At 45.4% G+C, this 20,562-nt stretch overlaps 1 protein-coding gene across 1 annotated transcript in view; it reads left to right on the forward strand.

Annotated features, from left to right (window-relative positions):
• MTHFD1L (methylenetetrahydrofolate dehydrogenase (NADP+ dependent) 1 like) overlaps positions 1-20,562 on the forward strand; it is a 210,411-nt gene that overhangs the window by 26,397 nt on the left and 163,452 nt on the right. Inside the window, exon 8 of the mRNA XM_053592124.1 lies at positions 13,458-13,575. Within this exon, the coding sequence (XP_053448099.1) occupies positions 13,458-13,575 (118 nt within the window). The remainder of the gene's footprint in view (positions 1-13,457; positions 13,576-20,562) is intronic.

Here is a 20,562-nt window from a genome sequence, read left to right on the forward strand (position 1 = left end):
AGAATGAGTTCTGAAAATACACATTCCTCGTGTTATATGAGATGGGAAACGAGGAGCAAGTTGTAGGCCTGCCAGGGAAGGCAGGTGTCTCAACAGAGTTGGAATATTTCTGTGGCAGGTGGGTTTACTTTATGTAAGGCTTAACTTGTGCTAAGACAGCCTAGGAGTAGGATCTTGCAATTAAACCGGAATCTATGTGCACTTTTAGTGGTTACCACACGGTGGCAGCCGATCCAAGAAAATTCAGGGACAGTCCTTTGTGCTTGAGAGCCCAGAATTTGTGATTTGGAAGCTTAGAGGAAGAGGAAAATAAACTTTGCCCTGCGCGGAACAGCTGCGATGAAAGGAGAAAAATACCTTCATTGGCAACTGAATGTTTTCACAGCTGCCACAGATAGATACTATTGCTGGTTGTATCTGTATTTTTGAAAAACAAAGACATTTTTCAAAGTACTTTTTATTATGGAAATAAATCACCTTGACTCTATACTTTGGGATGAATCTCATCCTAACTTTGAGAATGATTAAGTGGCTTGACTTTCTAGAGAATCTATAGGGCGTTCCCAAAGCTGCTTTACATATGGAAAAATGGGAAATTTTAGCTCAATGTACCTTTATTTACAAAATTTTACGAAGAGGTGGCCAACATGTAGAGAATATTTCATAAATATTTTGTAAAATTTTGTAATGAGTCTGGTCTCAGTGGCTCACACCTGTAATCCTAGCACTCTGGGAGGCCAAGGCAGGTGGATTGCTTGAGCTCAGGAGTTCGAGACCAGCCTGAGCAAAAAGCAAGACCCCGTCTCTACTAAAAATAGAAAAACTGAGACAAGAGGATCGCTTGCGCCTGAGTTGGAGGTTGCTGTGAGCTATGACACCACGGCACTCTACCCAGGGTGACAGCTTGAGACTCTGTAATGAATATTTTGTAAATCCATCTCCCCCCATGTGTGGTGACTTTTGGTATACCAAAAGTAGAAATGGGGTAACGTTCTTGTTTTCCTACATACACAGAGGTTCTGTCTAACAGTTTACATTGCGTAGACACATTTTACTGGTACCATCGTGAATGTTAGAGGCTGTTAATTTTTACTCTTACTATTGCATCTTTGTAGCCAAAAACATGGGAAGAAATGATTACTTGTCCTCCTCTAGCTGGCCTACCTCCTTAGCACATGCGTCCACTGCAAATTACAGTCCCCATCTTCCTGGTGTTCATAGGCTAGCCCTGCACCAACCATAAACCTCCCCTCACCCGCAAAATGCCTCTGGGTGGTTTGAATTGTCACCATTCCTGTGTTTCACTTTTATAAGAAGAAACTGGGCGTTTCTTGCTGTTTATCTCCTTAGTAGGAATTCTAGCCTTCCTTGGAGCTGGGTGATAAGAGGATTGTACCACTCAAAGGGCCTGCAGGCCACAGTGGTACAAATAGCCCTTAGGCACGGATTAGCCTCTTCCTGGGGAATCCAACCTGGACTGGCTCCGTCCACACTTGCCACACCCTTGGAAAAGCTTCACTATGAAAAACACTGGCAGGAAGAATCTAACAAACTATGGGGCTATTTTTTGTCCAGTTTAATCGATGATGAATAAAGGTGCATTTAAAGATTCTAGTCCATTTAGCTTCTTATTACTGAGAGCAATAAAAGAGTTGGGGAAAGAAGAGGATAAACCAAGGAGTGAGGCTGTTAAGTATAAGGACACTATCTCGGGGAAGCATTTCTGACATGCTTATTTGCACCTGACATGGACTAAGACCCCCTGTGGGAGGGACTTCTGGTGGGGGAGTTCCACAGCCAGGGGTGAGAGGTTTGGGGATCACTGTGTAACTGCAACACTACAGTCTGTTCCACCATTTCCCAAAATACAGGGAGCCTTCAGGAGTGGATGGCCTTCATGTAAGTAACCAGGCAGCTTTCGAAGGTTTCAAGTCAGGCACAACATTTGTGTCCTCTTAAGCAGTAGACTTTAGGGGCAGAGAAGTCTGGGTTTGAGCCTTATCTATCACTTAACTGCTCTGAGCCTATTTTTTCCTATGTACAATGGGGATCATAATACTCTTGACCTCAAAGGGCTGTTGGGAAAATGAAATTAAATAATAATGAGGGGCTCAGCGCTTGTAGCACAGCGGTTACGGTGCTGGCCACATACATCGAGGCTGGCGGGTTCAAATCCAGCCCAGGCCAGCTAAACAACAATGACAACTGCAAGAAAAAGTAGCTGGGCATTGTGGTGGGCCCCTGTAGTCCCAACTATTTGGGAGGCTGAGGCAAGAGAATCTCTTAAGCCCAAGAGTTTTACGTTGCTGTGAGCTGTGATACCCCAGCACTCTACTGAGGGTGACATAGTGAGACTGTCTCAAATAAATAAATAAATAATAATGAGGGTCAATTACGTGGACCAGTGAAATCATAAGTAGGTAAACTAATAAAGTAGCGTGACCGAGGGTCCCTCCCGGGAGGTCTGGTGTACATGCCCCACTGTCTGGATGGGAGAGAGGGAGAAGGACGCCTTCTTGGTCTGTGAGGTCTCCCAAAAGTGTATTGGCCGAGGGAGCTAAACCAAGAGCAAAACTGCTAAGGGACAGTGTCCCAGAGAGAGGAGGGACTGTCCAGGCTTACCTTCCCATCATCCCCTGGAATATTGGCAACGTACTAAGTAATGTGACAGAGAGAGCTGTGGCCTTCTTCCTTCCCGTGGTTTTGTTACCTGGAGCCACTCTTACTTCACAGTACATCTGCTATACATTCCTGATTCGCCATTTATTATTTCCAGGTCCCATTATTTTGAGGAAGGGTTACATTGAATTCATTAAATAGAAACTGAGACTTTCTCTATCCATCTTCCATGTAGGGGTCTGAGCATGAAGCATGAAGTTTGCCTTCTTTTTTTCTTTGAGACAGTCTCACTTTGTCACCCTTGGGAGAGTACCATGAGTTCATAGCCCACAGCAACCTCCAACTCTTGGGCTCAAGTGATTCTCATGCCTCAGCCTCCTAAGTAGCTGGGACTACAGGCACTCACCACAACGCCCGCTATTTTTTAAGAGATGGTCTCACTGTTGCTCAGGCTGGTCTCGAACCTGTGAGCTCAGGGCAATCCACCCTCCTTGGCCTCCCAGAGTGCTAGGAAATTTATTTGCCTTTTTAGTTCTCCACCAAAACAAACCCAGGACTGACTTCTGTTCTTAGTGGCCTTATAGCTTATGCCTATTGTGATATATCATTTGCAAATTGAGAATAAGGCCCTGCTTTGTTTTTGAGCATCACTTGCAGGCTTTGAGTTGCCTTGTGGATTTCTGTGGGTGTCCTAGTGCGAAAGACGGGAGGATGTCTGGGCATTTATCCTAGTTAGCCCCGTGCTGTGGAGTGTCTGATGTCAGTGAGCCAAGGTCTAGATCTGATGTTTTGGAGTAGGGCTGAGGAATCCCCTCCCTCCTGCACCTTCTCTACCCCTCGCAGGCCCCAAACTCAGGTCCCTGGCCCCTCTAGCAGAGCAACACTATTGGTTCCATGACTGGGAAAGAGCCTGGGTTTGGAGATAGCCTCCCTCTCACCCCAGTGACATCACACTGGGTCCAAAGCCAGCCTGAGATAAGAGAAGGTCTTGCCTGTGGTGTTTACAAGGTGGGCTTGTGCCCCGCCCCACTAAAGGGAGCAGTTGGCAGCCACCCTGGGCCTTGCTCCCTTGAGAGTCTCTGAAACTGTGGGGAGGCACAGCTGGACCATGACGCCAAAATGGCCTGCAGCTGGGGCGAGTCAGGTACAGCCCAGCTGCGTGCACAAAAAATAACCTAGAGAAAAAGAGAACCGTTTTGTTTTTCTCAGAGGACCTCGTTTCTCCTCCTCCTGAGCACAGAGCCCCTCAAAACTGGTACTAATAGAAGAAGGAAAAAAATATAGGACTTCACGTTTGAAGGATCAAAGCCTCTAGCTTTTTGGAGCAAAGCTAAACGACAACAAAGCTCTTTCCAGTTTAAATTTAGCTCATGGCATGGCTTATAAAAGGCTTTTAAAGGGGAATTGGAAAATTCTAAAGGCATTTGTATTATATGTGTGAAAGGACTGCTTTTTGAAAAAAGAATATCTCTTCCAAAACTGGAATGGGGAAGCGATGCCTATCTTTTAAACTGGATCAAATGAGTGAGTTATCTGATAATGGTTCCTTTTATAGCACAGGCTACACTTAAAACAGTAACCTGTAGTAGTGACCATATTGACAGCCAACGTCGGTTGACTAAATGCAGCCCTGTCCTGACCTCACGTTGTCTTATTGATTCGGCACACTCTTCCTAGCAGGTAGACCCGTCCTTCCCTCCATATCTCAGATGAGGAAGATAGCTCAGGAAGAGACTTTCCAAAGGCCACACCATCAAAGAGTGGCGGTGGTGCCTCAGTGCCCATAGCACAGTAGTTACGGCGCCGGCCACATACACCAAGGCTGGCAGGTTCGAGCACGGCCCGGGCCAACTGGACAAGAATGACAACTGCAACAACAATAACAAAAAATAGCCGGGCATTGTGACAGACGCCTGTAGTCCCAGCTACTTGTGAGGCTGAGGCAAGAGAATCACTTAAACCCAAGAGTTTGAGGTTGCTGTGAGTTGTGACGCCACGGCACTCTACCAAGGGCAACATAGTGAGACTCTATCTCAAAAAAAAAGTGGAGGTGGGAATACAGCTTGTGTTTTAACACTGTCTTATGTCAGCTCCTATTCCAGATGATCACATAACTTCTAATCTCTAATTTAAGGCCAAAAAGTACCTGCTACCTCAGATGTAGAACATCCAAGAGACTAAGCCCCAAGACCTTGGCCTTGAGACAGTGCTGTTGCATGCTAATGGTTTATAATCCCAGAAGACATACTTGGAAGAGAAACAAGCTGAAGTAGACTGAAGCTGTCCCCTCACAGAGGCCTGGGGCTTGTCACCAGCCAGGCTTCCCTTCAGAAGGGGCAGTGTGCACTCTTTGATGAGGGCAGGCGGGCACCCTGGTCAGTACACACAGGCCAGCCTCAGCTGTGTGAGTTCTTCCCCCCCCCGTCTGCTTCCGATGGGGTGCAGAAAATAGACCAGACACTCCTGGGCACCACAACTTAGGCTAAGAAAGTAGCCAAGGGTGTCAGTCATGTGGAATTGAGTGAGTTCTTTGACAAAATTTTGGGTGTCAGCTCCCGCTTTTCATTGCATGACTTATTAACACCAGAGATAGAGGCAAATAGAACTTTCTTTAAAAGCAAAAAAATCAGACAATTTTAGTAGAAGACTTGAGAAAAGGATTGTGAGACAATATGTTGTAGGCATGCATCAAGAAAGTCCCCGGTAAAAAGGGGATGATTGAAGATTGATTCATTTTAGATGGTTCGAAACTTAAGCTGAGAAACTGAACTTTAGGAGGAACAATATTTTCTTATATCAAATATGTGAGGAAAACTGTAACGAAAATACCACCTATCTCCACCTTCCCTGCAACCTCCGCCTTTTCAAATTCTCTTCCTGTGTCTTCTAGGCAAAATATTCTAATTTCAGCCACAGCAGGTCATGTTCCAAGTGTCTGAAGGCTGGCTTGAACATGAAATGTATTTTCTCATGAATGTAACATCTTAAATTTCATTAGGTTCTCCGGATGATAAAGCCAGTTTAACAAATAATGCCACAAAATCATATTGATGTAGTTTATGATTTTTCTATGGGAAAGGTCATCTGGAACTTTAGCACTCTTTCTAAACTGTAGGGTTAGGTTCAGGCTTTGTGCAGTCCCTGTTAATTGGTGGTCACCTATATCCAGCCACCAAAAAGTCCCAGTCATCAGGGACCCAATGGGAACATGAGATTTATATTGCACAAAAGAGAACGGTCACGAATCCCAGAAGTATGGTGACGAGCCTATGTCCTGCAGAGAATGGGCTAGTAGCGTGCCCGGTATGGCACTTGTATACAGTCTCCCATTTTCTTTCCCTTTTTTTTTTTTTTTTTGAGACAGGGTCTCACTACCCAGAGTGCCCTGGGTAGAATGCCATGGTGTCATAGTTCACAGCAACCTCAAGCTCTTGGGGTTCAAGCTAGTCTCCTGCCTCAGCCTCCCCAGTAGCTGGAATTACAGGCGCTCATCACACACCCAGCTAGTTTATTCTATTTTTGGTAGAGACGGGGCTCCTGCTCTTGCTCAGGCTGGTCTCAAACTCCTGACCTCAAGCAATCCACTGGCCTCCCAGAGCGCTAGAATTATAGGCATGAGCCTCTGCGCCTGGCCTCCCCTTGGCTTTTCTGCACTGTCAGCAGAGCCTGACTCTCTTTACACACCTTCTTCCCAGAGTGGCGCTTTCTAAGGACCTAGAATCAGAATCTTTTAGTGTGAAGGCCTTAAACATAATCTATAACAACAAAGCACCTTAAGTTTGTGTAGAGACTTCATTTTCAAGGCTTTTTTGCACATGTATCTGCTACAATCCTGGAAATTAGGTGTCATGACCATTGCTGATGAAGGAGCAGAGTCTGGACTTGAAGCTGGGTCATGGTCGTGGGGCTCCCCCCGCAGTGCTCTTCCCTTCGAGTCTCAGTTCCTCACTTTTTAGAGGAGATGACCGAAGGCTGAAGAGTTCCTCAAAGGAGGTGGAGCGCAGAACTCTGTGGGTGTGCGGTGGGAGGTTCAGGATGGGAAAGCATGAACGTCTGGAAATGCAAAGCTAAATTTCCCACAGCAACGTCAATTTGAACGAACAGGAACACACTGTGTGTATTACAGTGTACGGTCGCAGCACAGACGTAAATCCCGAGGGCTGTCAGGATTCCGCCGTGAAGCCGGCTTGCTCGGTGTCGCTCTGGGAGCTGAAACTTGAGCCTTTCCTAGTCTCTGTTCCACACTTCACTATCTCAGCCACGGGAGGGAAGCTCCCCCCTCGCCACCCACCCAGTCTCTCTCTCTCAGCCCTACTTTGTAATTCTTTTCCTCAGGCGTGTGAGAAAGGGAGCTAATGCTGATGAAGCACACCCATCATTGGACACAACTGAATATCTTTGATATTCCTATACGCTGAGCACTAAGTAAGTGGAGCGGTGAAGTGAGAGGTGAAGTAAGGAACGTTTAGAAAAAGAAAGATCATTTAGTCCCCAGGTTTCCATTTGTCTTGTAGTCAATCTGATTTATGAAATAACTATAAGGAATGTCTTATAATTTTAAAAATCCAGTAATCTGTTCTGCTCATCACAGATGAGAGTGGAAAAAAGAAATGCACTCAATTCCTGAAAGGAAAAGAATTCTCCCAGGATGCGCTCACTAGGTGGGTGTGAAGTGGGGAAAATACCTTGAGCTACAATTGTCATCCTCTTATCTAGCCAAGGTGTTGCTGCCTCTGCATGAACATGGCCTGACACTCTTATTTTAGAGTGGTCACAGCATGATTTTAACGTTCCTATTTGAGAGTTTGCCTTGTATTTCAGGGAAAAGTGAACCTTCATTTATAGACACAAAGCAATAATTTCATGGAAGAGGCTCAGTTAATTTCAAACCAAAAGTCAGACATTCTAAGTTAAAAACATTTTCAAATAAACAGGAATTTTGGTCACAAACAATTTTGCCTGAATGAAAGTTCCATGTGCAGGCAACTTGCTCTACTCAAATGGCAGGAATATACCAAGCATGGGTGCTAATGGCCACAGTAAAGTCAGCAATGAGTTCTATTTGCCAAAAATGTATTTTTTACATTTCTCTTGCTTGACTTCTGTTGTATTTTATTTTATTTTGTTTTATTTATTTTATTTTTGGAGACACAGTCTTACCCTGTTTTCCTGGGTGAAGAGGGCTGTGGCATCCCAGTTCACAGCAACCTCAAACTCTTGGGCTCAAGCCATCCTCTGACCTCAGCCTCCCCAGTAGCTGGGAATACAGTCGCCCGCCACAACGCCTGGCTAGTTTTTCTATTTTTAGTAGAGATGGGATCTCGCTCTTGCTCAGGCTGGTCTGGAACTCCTGAGTGCAGGTGATCCTTCTGCCTGGGCCTCCCAGAGTGCTAGGATTACTGGCATGAGCCCCGGTGCCCAGCCCCTCTGGTGTCATTTAAATCTGTTGATCATACCCTTTCCCCTCAGCCTATGTGAAAACTCCTGGTGCATGTCACAGCCTCCATCATCTATTCCTCATCTTGGGCTCCCCAAGATTGGTGTCCACTGCCTTCCTCACTATTCTGCCTGTTTATCCCTTGGGAAATGGAATGCGAGCTCCTGGTGTAAGCCCCTTGCCCACATCCTGAGCCACATCCCTACATTCCAGCCCATTCTTGGTTCCAGACCTGTGTGTCCAGCCTCCTGCCCGAGTCCTCCTTGGGAGGAGCAGTCGTCATGTGTCAGTGTCATGCTTCTCCTCCCAGCCTTTTAGCCCATTTTCAATCCAGCTTCCAGAGGATTCTTTCTAAAAGACAGTGACTGCAAGATGGCAGTGGGTGCACCATACCCCAATCTGACAGCCACTTTTGTCTGTTATCAAGAAAAGGTTTACTTCAGCTGGGTGCAGTGGCTCATGCCTATAATCCCAGCCCTTTGAGGCAGGAGGATCTCTTGAGGCCAAGAGTTTGAGACCAGTCTGTACAACATTGCAAAACCCCGCCCTACAAAAATAAGAATAAAAAATATAGCCAGGTGTAGTGGCATGTCCTGGGGGAGAGGACGGAGGCAAGGGACCACTTTATCCCAGGAGACAAGGTTCCAGGAAGCTGTGATTACGCTACTGCACTCTAGCTGGGGTGACAGAGAGAGACCCTATCTCTTAAAATAAAGGAAAGAAAAGGTGTGTAAATTTGGAAACTTTGCCATCTTATAAAAGCAAAAACAACATCTCACTCCTTAAGACTTTGCTGTGTGGGGCGGCGCCTGTGGCTCAAAGGAGTAGGGCACCAGCTCCATATGCCGGAGGTGGCGGGTTCAAACCCAGCCCCTCGGCCAAAAAACCGCAAAAGAAAAAAAGACTTTGCCGTGAGATAGTCTGGAGACTTGATGCTACGTGAGATTTTCATGGACACTCCCTGTCTCACTGCAAAGCCTGGGGAAGGATCGGCTCTGGAGCACAGGGTGACGTATACAGTCACTCAACCGCTCACGTAGACCACAGTGCGTCCCAGTTCACTGAGAGTGAAGGTCAAGTGGGGGGACCTCCCAGGTGTGGTAGAGCCCCTCACTTCCTTGGGGACCCCTCTCAGTTCTGTGGCTGGGACTGACTAGAACACAGGGACTGATGGAGAATGCCAGTGTCTACCCAGCTGTTAAATACTAGCAAAGCTGACTTTCTACTTGCGTGAGGCAAAGTAGAAATTGAATGTGTAGTGTTTTCTTCTTTCTCAGTGGCTTGCCCTGTGCCCCTCCACCTTAAAGATCTCAGCTGCAAATCTCCTGGACAGGGGCTGGATTTGATTTTAGATCCTTAACTACCCCAGGGTCTGCCCTAAGTAGCTCTGGATAGGTGACATGTGAATGAGTGTATTCACTGAAGAACCCTGGAGCTCTTTTCGTCTCTTCAGTTATTGAGGGGTTTTTTATTTGCTTGTTTGTTTTTTGAGACAGAGTCTCACTATGTTGTCATCCCTTAAGTTACTGCGGGGGTTTTTTATTTGCTTGGTTTTTTTTTTTGTTGTTGTTTTTGAGACAGAGTCTCACTATGTCACCCTCGGTAGAGTTCTGTGGCATCACAGCTCACAGCAACCTCCAACTCTTGGGCTTAAGCGATTCTCTTACCTCAGCCTCCCAAGTAGCTGGGCGTACAGGCGCCCACCACAATGCCTGGCTATTTTTTGTAGTTGTCATTGTTGTTTGGCAGGCCTGGGCTGGGTTTGAACCTGCCAGCTCCAGTGTAAGTGCCTGGCGCCCTAGCTGCTGAGCTATAGGTGCCGAGCCTATTTGCTTGTTTTTGTCATTTATTTTTTTGAGGCAAAGTCTCCCAGATTGGAGTGCAGCGGCATTGTCATACCTCACTGTAGCCTCAAACTCCTGGGCTCAAGCCATCTTCCTGCCTCAGCCTCATGAGTAGCTGGGACTATAGGTGCACACCACTACACCTGGCTGATTTTTCTATTTTTTTGTAGAGAAGGTGTCTCACTATATTTTCAGGGCTGGTCTTGAACTCCTGGCCTCAAGCAATCACTCTTCTTGGCCTCCCAAAGTGCTGGGACTACACTAGGGTGAGCCACCTTACCCAGCCTAGTTATTATAATTATGGAAGCACATCTTTGCTGGAGAAAGCACTGTTGTTAATTTTCTTTTTTTTTCTTGCAGTTTTTGGCCAGGGCTGGGTTTGAACCCACCACCTCCGGCATATGGGGCTGGCGCCCTACCCCTTTGAGCCACAGGCACCAAAAATAACATTCATCGTGTTGAACTTTGTTTTCTGAGCTGTGTTGGTAACATTTGAAGCAAATAGAAACAGGTTTCATATGTCTCTGGTGATACCAATCACAATTCTTTTTTTTTTTTTTTTTTGTAGAGACAGAGTCTCACTTTACCACCCTCGGTAGAGTGCCATGACGTCACAGGACTCACAACAACCTCCAGCTCTTGGGCTTCCGCCATTCTCCTGCCTCAGCCTCCGGAGCAGCTGGGACTACAGGTGCCCACCACAACACCTGGCTATTTTTTTTGTTGCAGTTCGGCCAGGGCTGAGTTTGAACCCGCCACCCTCAGTATATGGGGCCGGCGCCCTGCTCACTGAGCCACAGGCACCACCCAACCAATCACAATTCTTTAAAAAATGTCTTTCGGCTATGATCCTAGCACTCTGAGAGGCTGAAGCAGGTGGATTGTTGAGCTCACAGGTTGGAGACCAGCCTGAGCAAGACCCAGACTTCGTCTGCAAAACAGCCGGGCATTGCAGCAGGCGCCTGTAGTCCCAACTACTCAGGAGGCTGAGACAAGAGAATTGCTTGAACCCGAGAGTTTGAGGTTGCTGTGAGCTGTGATGTCATGGCATTCTACCAAGGGTGATAAAGTGAGACCCTGTCTCAAAATAAATAAATGTCCTTTAGTCTCTCTTTTTTTTATGTATTTCTGCCTTGAAAGTATATACAGATCTCATACGTAAGGTCCTTATAATGAATTCTTCTACAACACATTGATAACAGAAGATAAATACTGTCTTCTAGCCAAGAGGGGAGGGTTTACTTTCTATAGTTAGAATTTTTTTCATGTATTTGTTTGCCGAATGCGACATCAGGATAGTCCATAATAACTTTCTGATCTCCTGTGTCCTTCGTTCCCTATCTCTTCATTTTTCTGATGCCTGCCCCCTGTGCAGTTTATAAGTCCCTAACTTGGAGAAAATCGTTTGCTGTTATCTACACTACTGCAGCTCCGTGATGCAAATAAAATGTCTGCATCTCTGGGTCTTGTTATTGCTTTAACATTTGGTCCGCTGCCTGGGGACTGGGTGGTTCTCTTTAAACTCTTTGACTCTGGTCTCAGCAGAGAAAGCAATATTTTGTTATGAGGTAGAGTTTCAAGGCAAGCTTTGGCCAGGGTCTTTCTCATCTGGGAGAAGGAGAGCAGCGCCAGCAAGGGAGATGATAATTCTTGCATTTTAGCTCATTAAAATCTTCCCTCATCCTCAGTCAGTTATTTATTGATTTAAGCATCTAGCGCTTTTCCTTTCCAGAAAGAAGTAACATGTATGACGTGATCATTGGTAAGGGAGGAGATTTTTGTCTTTTCTCGGTGGGATTAACCCTCCCCCCGTTGCTTATTGACACAGCCCACTTTGGGGTGTGTGGAGGTGTGGAGCTGAGGGGTAGAAACAAGATTTCTGAGATTTATAGGCAATGAAAAGAACAGGTTTTATCAAAGACACCTCATGTAGGAAACGGAGTGTTCTTAGGGGACTCGTGTGAACCTGTGATGCTTGGTTTTTTCCAAAATGAACATTTCATTCTTATTCCTATTAACGTCCTTTTACTAGATATTTTAACATTTTCTGGTTTTGCTGCTCTTGGGCATGAAACTCTTGCCAAATGGCGTTTCTTATCTGCTGATCGGCAGCATGCCTTAAAAGTTTGCGTTTTTCCTGTGGTTGACTGTACTTCATTTTTTGACTGTGGTGTATGTGAATGACGAAATACTTTTTTATATGAATGTTCAAAATCCTTTTTCCATTAGGACACTTTTATTCCCCCAAATGTAACACCATCCAGAAGTCTAGCTGCTTTCCTGATTTATCTGCCGAGCTCGTTTGCAGCTTTAATGGACTGGATTGCCGGTGATGTTGGCTGCAGGCTTCCTCGTGCCAGCAACACTGTCAAGGCCCTCGAGCACAGAAGAATGGTTATTTAGGAAAATTTTGGCATGGATCTCTCTCTTTTTTTTTTTTTTCTTCTTGAGACTCAGTCTCACTTTGTTGCCCAGGCTAAAAGACCTCAAACTCCTGGGTTCAAGAGATCCTTCTGCCTCAGCCTCCTGTGTAGCTGGGACTAGTGGTGCCCATCACCACATCCAGCTAATTTTTCAGTTTTTAGTTCTGCCGGCCATCAAACTCCTGAGGTCAGGCGATCCACCTGCCTCAGCCTCCCAGAGTGCTAGGATTATAGGCATGAGCCACCGTGCTACCATGCCCAGCCTGTACTCCTCTATTTAGAGACTTGGAACCATCCTTGATCTGGCCTGTTTTGTTCATAAGCCACCTCCTGACACCTTGATCTCCTTTCAGTTTATTGCTGCTATCAGGATAGTTTTCTTTGCCCTATCCATTTCTTGTTTCTTTTGGAGATAGGCTTCTGTTCTGTCACCCAGGCTAGAGCATGGTGGAATCATCAAAGCTCACCCCAGCCTCAAACTCCTGGGCTCCAGCCATCCTCTTTCCTCCCTTCTTCTTGATATCGCAATTAGTGGTGAAAACACAAATTATAATACTCCATATAATAACACAAATTATACTCCATATAATATACTCCATTATAATATTATAATGCTGAAGTGGCTTCACTGAAGGAATATTTAACATCCCGTTTTCTTTTCTCTCTAGTATATGATAGTCATGTGGTTTGTACTAAAATATCCTTGAGTGGAATTAGGAGGCCAGGTGCAGTGGCTCACACCTGTAATCCTAGTAATTTAGGAGACTGAGGTAGAAGGATCGCTTTAGCTCAGGAGTTCAAGATGAGCCTGAGCAAGAACAAGACCCCAACTCTACAGAAAATAGAAAAATTAGCTGGCTGTAGTAGTGCACACCTGTAGTCTCAGCTACTCAGGAGGCTGAGGCAGGAGGATCACTTGAGTCTAGGAGTTGGAGGTTGCAGTGAGCTCCGATGCTGCTGCTGCACTCCAGCCTGGACAGTAGAGCAAGATGCTCCCGTCCATACTAGCAGTTGGGAACTAAACCCTGGATCCGTGACTTTTGTCTTTTAGGTCGAAATCCTTTGACCTCAGCAGTTCGTCATGTATTTATGCTTTAGATTAAAATGTGTTTGGTTTTCCCTTTTCTCTTTTAGCTTCATGAGGCTGACATTGTGGTGTTAGGCTCACCTAAGCCTGAAGAGATTCCTGTTACCTGGATACAACCGGGAACGGGAACTACCGTTATCAATTGCTCTCATGACTTCCTGTCAGGTAAATCTCTTAACATCTGTGTGGGGCCACTGATTAAGATATCAGTCAATCAGTTGTTTTTTTCTTTCTTTCTTCCTTCCCTTCCTTTCTTTCCTTCCTTTTTTTCTTTTCTTTCTTTCTTTTCTTTCCCTTGGTAGAGTGCCATGGCATCATAGCTCGCAGAAACCTCAAACTGTTGGGCTCAAGCAATTCTCTTGTCTCAGCCTCCTGAGTAGCTGGGACTACAGGCAGCCACCACAATGCCCAGCTATTTTTAAGAGACAGGGTCTCCTTGTTCAGGCTGGTTTCCAACTCCTAAGCTCAGGCAATCCACCCACCTTGGCTTCCCAAGAGCGCTAGGATTACAGGCATGAGCCACCGCACCCGGCCAATATCAGTCAATTGTTGTGAGAAATGTCAACCTTATTCAGAACAGAGCATATTCCTGAGATGTGGGTATAGTGGGTAGGAAACTTGGAATGTTGGCTGAGGTTCTTACCTTTTGGGCTACAACCGTGTTTTTAGGCTGAGAGAATCCAAGATGGTGGTAGAGGTGGTTCTTCTCCCTCCACCATGCTGAAGGCTTTCCCTACTGGCCTAAAATAGGTGATTTGTGTATGTGTGAGGTAAACTAGAAATAGCGGTTTTCTCAGTCTCTGAGCAAGTAAGTAAAATTGTTTCTAATGAAGAAATCTTAGCGGAATCCCAGCAAATAGAAGCCTGGGTTGTTGGGAGGGGTGGCGGAGGGACAGGCCTCTGGGTCTCCCTGTTGTACCTTTGCAGTGTTCCCTGAGGCCCTTCCATGGAGCCCCAAAGTCATTTCAGAACAGTATGAAAATCACCATTGGGAACACATGGTCTGAGGATTGGTTCTGCTGTTTGACACCATGTTGCCAAGGGAACCCCAGGATGCTGGGGACCACACAAGCCCCGGCTTGAGGGTTGTTCAAGCTGTGGCCACACGGGGCATCCAGCCCAGGGGGAGTGCCTTCTCCAATTCACAGAAAGACACAGCGGCACGAGAGCCTTGGACCACACCAGCCCCCCCATAGCAGGTCCCTGAGCATCATAGGAAGACAAGAGACCATGGCCAAGGGAGGCCGAGGAACCCCCACTTCCTTGTTAATTTGGTTTGGACTCCGATTTTCAGTGTGGGCTGTAGGGCAGGGGCAGCCTTTCCCCCCACAACAGGGGTGGGGAGGAGGGAAGTGTGCACCAAAGCTGTTCTCTCTCACCTCTGCCAGGACCATACTTGAGTGTGAAATCCTGAAACCTGAACCCTAGGCAGTTCCACCAGAGTGAGCCCTACCCAAGGGTGATGCTGACCCTCCCCTTTAGGAAATGCAGCTTCTCCCAGAATGGACCAACCAGAGTAAGAAGCCCTGGGAGCGGGGTGGAATGGAAGGACGAGGACGTGGAGGATGCTCAGGCACTTCCCAGGTGGCTCGAATGCTCCATCCTGGGATTAAGAGCACACAGATGAGCTGGGCACAGCGAGTCACCTGCCAGGAATGGTCACACACACTGAAGTCTTACCTGCTCAGGTGATGGAGGCAGGAAGATCACTTGAACCCAGGAGTTCAGGGCTGCAATGAGCTAAGCTCACACTATTGCACTCCAGCTGGAGTGATAGGGGGAGATACTGCCCCCGCCCCAAACCAAAGCCAAAATCACAGTTCAATGAAGCAATTAGAGATACAGTGTGAGTGTGGGGTTAATAGCTCTTTTCAATAATTAGAAGAAATATACTATGTAAAATATGTGTAGTTTTGGGTGGCGCCTGTGGCTCAGTGGGTAAGGCCCAGCCCCATATCTGAACCCAACGGTGGTGGGTTCAAACCCAGCCCTGGCCAAACTGCAACGAAAAAATAGCCAGGCGTTGTGGTGGGTGCCTGTAGTCCCAGCTACTTGGGAGGCTGAGGCAAGAGCATCGCCTAAGCCCAAGGATTTGGAGGTTGCTGTGAGCTGTGATGCCACGGCACTCTACCAAGAATTAATAAGTAAGACTGTCTCAAAAAAAAAAAAAAAAGAAAGTGTAGTTTCTGCATGTAACTATTTTTAATCCCCAAGGACCCCCAATGCCTAATCCATTAATGGTGAACAAGGCCGATTTGTTCCTGTATTCAAATTCCCAGTTAGATGAAGAAAGTTAATTCTGAAATTTGTTTTTGTTAAATGAATGCTATTTTGGTGCAATATTCACTTGCCATTTTTTGTTAAAAAGTTCATATTTAGGAGAATTTTGGCACAGTCCTGCCTGAAGATAGGAGAGTCTACTTTGTCCTTATATGAAAGTGACAACTGAGAGTGCCATGGTGTCATTGTAGCTCACAGCAACCTCAAAGTCTTGGGCTCAAGCTATTCTGTTGTCTCAGCCTTCCAACTAGCTGGGACTACAGGTGCCCACTACAATGCCCGGCTATTTGTAGAGACAAGATCTCCCTCTGGCTCAGGCTGGTCTCGAACCTGTGAGCTCAGGCAATCCACCCGCCTCAGCCTCCCAGATTCCTAGGATTACAGGCATGACCCACTGTGCCAGGCTATTACATTTTCTATTTTTAGTAGAGATGGAGTCTAGCTCTTGCTCAGGCTGGTCTCGAACTTCTGAGCTCAAGCAATACACCAGCCTTGGCCTCCCAGAGTGCTGGGATTACAGGCGTGAGCCACTGTGCCTGGCCTTTAATGAGGCTCTTATGACCCTTATTTTTTTGAAAAAGGTGTTCCCCAAAACATTAGATCCCAGTGTAACGATTCTCTTGCAGGGGGGAAAAAGATCAAAACATACAATTGGTCCTTGACTTAAAATGGGCTACACCCTGGTGAACTCATCATAAATTGAAAATATCTTAAACCAGAAATGGGCGTTCAGTAGACTTGAGGGGATGCTAGAACAGAAATCCAACGAAAGCTGGAGACTGGTGCTCTGCAGAGTGTTGGTTGTTTGCTGTTAATTACGTGGTTGACTGGGTTCATTGTGCTGCTGCCCAGTGTCTTGAGTATCACTGCTGCTCCCAGGAAAAGATCAAAATTCACAGTCCAGTTTCTTCTGAACGTGTACAGCTTTTGCACTATTGTAAAGTCAAAATATAGTTGGTGGAGAACATGGTAATTCGGGAACTATTTGTATATTTTTAAACGATTCAATAAGTATGCTGATTGCATTTAGATTATTTTACATGTATCCCGTCCAGTTGTCACAGTTTTTGTGTTGAGTTTTGAATGCCTGGTGCCTAGGACAGTGCCTGCCACCCAGGAGGGGCTCAGTGAATACTGGGTGTAGAATGAGTGAATAAACATCGCCTCAACATTGTGCTCTGCTAGTGGTTTTCAGTTTGTTGCACATTTCAAGACATTTCTTTGAACTACCTCCCATTTAAAAATGGGGCTGGCAGGGCAGCTGTGGGGACGATGATGAGGGACACTGTCTGTGTAGATGGCACAGAGGAGCATCTCCCAGGTGGTACTGTCCATAACAGTGTTACATTTCTAACTAGTCAAAAGGTACAGTTTTCCTAATATGGATTAGTAAAAATTTAATCTATGAGTAAACTGGATAAACTCCCCCCCTTTTTATTTATAATCTTGCCACTTTAAACAAAGAAATAGACTTGTGAAACATTATTAAAAAGAAAAGTGCTGGGGCGGCACCTGTGGCTCGGTGGGTAGGGCCCCGGCCTTATATACTGAGAGTGGTAGGTTCAAACCCAGTCCCGGCCAAACTGCAACAAAAAAATAGCCGGGCATTGTGGAGGGCACTGTAGTCCCAGCTACTCGGGAGGCTGAGGCAAGAGAATTGCCTAAGCCCAGGAGTTGGAGGTTGCTGTGAGCAGTGTGGCACCACAGCACTCTACCAAGTGTGACAATGTGAAGAAACTCTGTCTCTAAAATAAAAAAAAAAAAAAAAGAAAAGTGCCGGGCAGTGCCTGTGGCTCAGTGTGTAGGGTGCTGGCCCCATATACCGAGGGTGGCAGGTTCAAACCCAGCCCTGGCCAAACTGCAACAAAAAAATAGCAGGGCGTCATGGCGGACGCCTGTAATCCCAGCTGCTCGGGAGGCTGAGGCAGGAGAATCGCCTAAGCCCAAGAGCCGGAGGTTGCTGTGAGCTGTGATTTCCCAGCACTCTACCAAGGGCAACAAAATGAGACTCTGTCTCTAAAGAAAAAAGAAAGAAAGAAAAGTGCTTTTACTTAAGATCAGAAGAAGAATTTTTAATAAGCTTGTGGTGAGGTGAACGAAGAGTTTTATAACTAAATTTTCGTTCTCACCTTAATGTACAGGGTCCCTTCCCCTTACCCCTGAAAAAGTAGATGGGATAGTGCGGCGCCTGTGTCTCAAGGAGTAGGGGGCCGGCCCCATATACTGGAGGTGGTAAGTTCAAACCCAGTCCCGGCCAAAAACTACAAAAAAAAAAGTAGATGGGATAGGGTGATTTATGATGAGGTAATTCTGTAGAGGGTTTTTATTGAATACCTAATCCTGGGAGAGATTTTCCTGATGGCTGATATATCAGAAGCAGAGCTCAGAAAACAGTTATACCTAACTTGCTGGGTCTGTTCACTTTGTTAGTATGTGAGTCAAATGTTTAGATTCAAAACTGGGAAATATTAATGTTCTATTTTCTAGCTATAAAAAATTACTACTTTTTTTTATTATTTAAAAAGAGACCCGATTTAGGACGGCGCCTGTGGCTCAAAGGAGTAGGGTGCCAGCCCCATATGCCGGAGGTGGCAGGTTCAAACCCAGCCCTGGCCAAAAACTACAAAAAGAAAAAAAAGAGAGAGAGAGAGACCCTATTTCAAATGAAAAAAACATGCTGTGATCTTGTAATACCCTGCTTGCTAAAGAGCAGAATTTGCCCTAAGCAAGACCATTTTGTACCCAAAGTATTCGGACTTACTGATGTACCCTAAAGAGACCAGGGAGAAACTTGGGCCCAGAGAATAGCATCAAAACATGACTTTGTGGTCTGAAGTAGTTTACGGCATCATTTTAAGTATAAATGTAATTCTATTCAGTGTAGAGTCCCAGCCTGTGCTGAGGAAGTGGAGGATCCCCGGGGCCGGGGGCCTTCCCTCTTACAGCTGTGAAGAGAGACAGTGTAATACTTTAGAAAGAGCATGGACGTTAAAATCAGGATTAACCTAAGGAGGAAAAAAGAGTTGGATTTTTTAAGCTTTTGATTGCATTGCACTTTGGCTGTGTGCGTATGAGCAAATCGCGTAAGCTCTCTGACCCTCAAATTTCCTTGTAGGTAAAATAGGAGCCACGTTTCTGGGAGGAATGACTGAGGTGGTAGCTGAGGGGCAGTGCCCCTTTGAGACTGTGAATATACGTAGGTCCATTCCCTGCACCAGCTCCCTCAACTGTTGTCGTGTCCCCAACACACAGAATCATGAAGTTCAGACTTCACCTTAGCAGAGTACAAGTTTATGTTTGAAAACTCAAGCCCAGGGAAGGAAGAAGTCTAAAGAAATTCTGAAACGTTAAGAAGGCAGCTTTAGAGCAGTCAGACATGCATGTAATTTCATCATTGTCCTAATGTATTTGGAATAAAATAGGGATATTTGCTTATCACTTTTGAACTTCATTCTAAAATCCCTTATGTCTCTTACTTGTTTATTTATTTATTTATTTATTCATTTATTTTCATATTCTGGCTCTACCCTTGATGTACCATCAGTTTTCCATTTCAAGCTGTAATAAGTTCTCAAAGCAATATATTTGGTTTTTTACTTTGAAAAAAATAATTTAATTAATTGATTGATTTTGAGGCAGGGTCTTGCTCTGTGACCTAGGCTAGAGTGCAGTGGCATCATCATACCTCACGGTAACCTCACGTGCCTGGACTCAAGTAGTCCTCCTGTCTCAGCCTCCCAAAGCACTGAGGCCTGAGCCTCTGGGCCCAGCCTGGTTTACTTTTTTTAAACAACTAAGTAATTTAGAATCTGTAGCCCTGTTTTAATCTTCTTGGTCTCAAGCAATCCTTCTTCAGTCTCCCAAGCGGCTGGAACTACAGCTGCCACATGAGGCTAGTTTTTCTATTTCCCTTGTGTTGACCACCTCCGTATACTGGTCAGCTTATAGAGGCTCTACTGTATTTTATGTATATCCCTTTAAACATTTCTTACATTGTATTCTTATAAAAATTAATGTTACACTGTCATTGGACAGTGGGATTCAAATGACTTAAACTAGGAATGCACTGTCACAAGCATTATGCTAAATGAGTCATACTGGTTTCATTTGTTGCTTTTACTTTTTGTCCTACAAAGTTAATATATTTAACTTATAAACCATTCACCCACAATTTTTTTTTCTTTACAAAAAAGGTCTTATCTATGCTACTTTCTAATTTTTAGCTCTTCCTGATTATAAAACCTTACATAAATTTTTCAGAGTAACTTGTTCTCCTCAAGGGGGAAAAAACCTTTGAGAGTTCAGTCTACTGGTTCCTGGAGCACTTTTGTGATAAGAAGGGGGCTCTTGGCCACACTATGTAAAAGCTGAGAAGTTTCCATAGAGCAGAGATGACAGGAAGACTGAAATTCGCCTTGGTCCCTCCCACTTCACTCATTGTTCTAGCAAAGTTGCCAGGGTGGTCTCAGAACAGCTCATGTTAAGAAAAGGGCTGTTCTGGTTTCCAGGGAAAGCATGATAACATTTTGGCTTTAAATGTTCTCATTGGATAAAGCTTGGTTATAAGAAAGATTATAAATGAAAGGCTGTCTTATAAAGTGACTCATTGACTTGTCCCTGGAGGAATAGTGAGTTACGTGAGAGCACTGTGGGAAGTGAAAGGACCCTTCCAGGTTTGGGGCAGGACCCCTGTTGGATTCTGAACCCCAGATGTCTCCTAGGCCCAGATTAGACAACCTCCAGGCACAATTCTATCTTTTCACAGGCAAGGAAGAGAAATAACGTTTCCTTTCTCAATTCTTTTTAGCCATGAAATTTATTAAGAATGTATTCCTGGCTGGGCGCGGTGGCTTACACCCATAATCCTAGCAC

This window comes from Nycticebus coucang, chromosome 5 (assembly GCF_027406575.1).
Source record: "Nycticebus coucang isolate mNycCou1 chromosome 5, mNycCou1.pri, whole genome shotgun sequence".
In the NCBI taxonomy this organism is placed as follows: domain Eukaryota; kingdom Metazoa; phylum Chordata; class Mammalia; order Primates; family Lorisidae; genus Nycticebus; species Nycticebus coucang.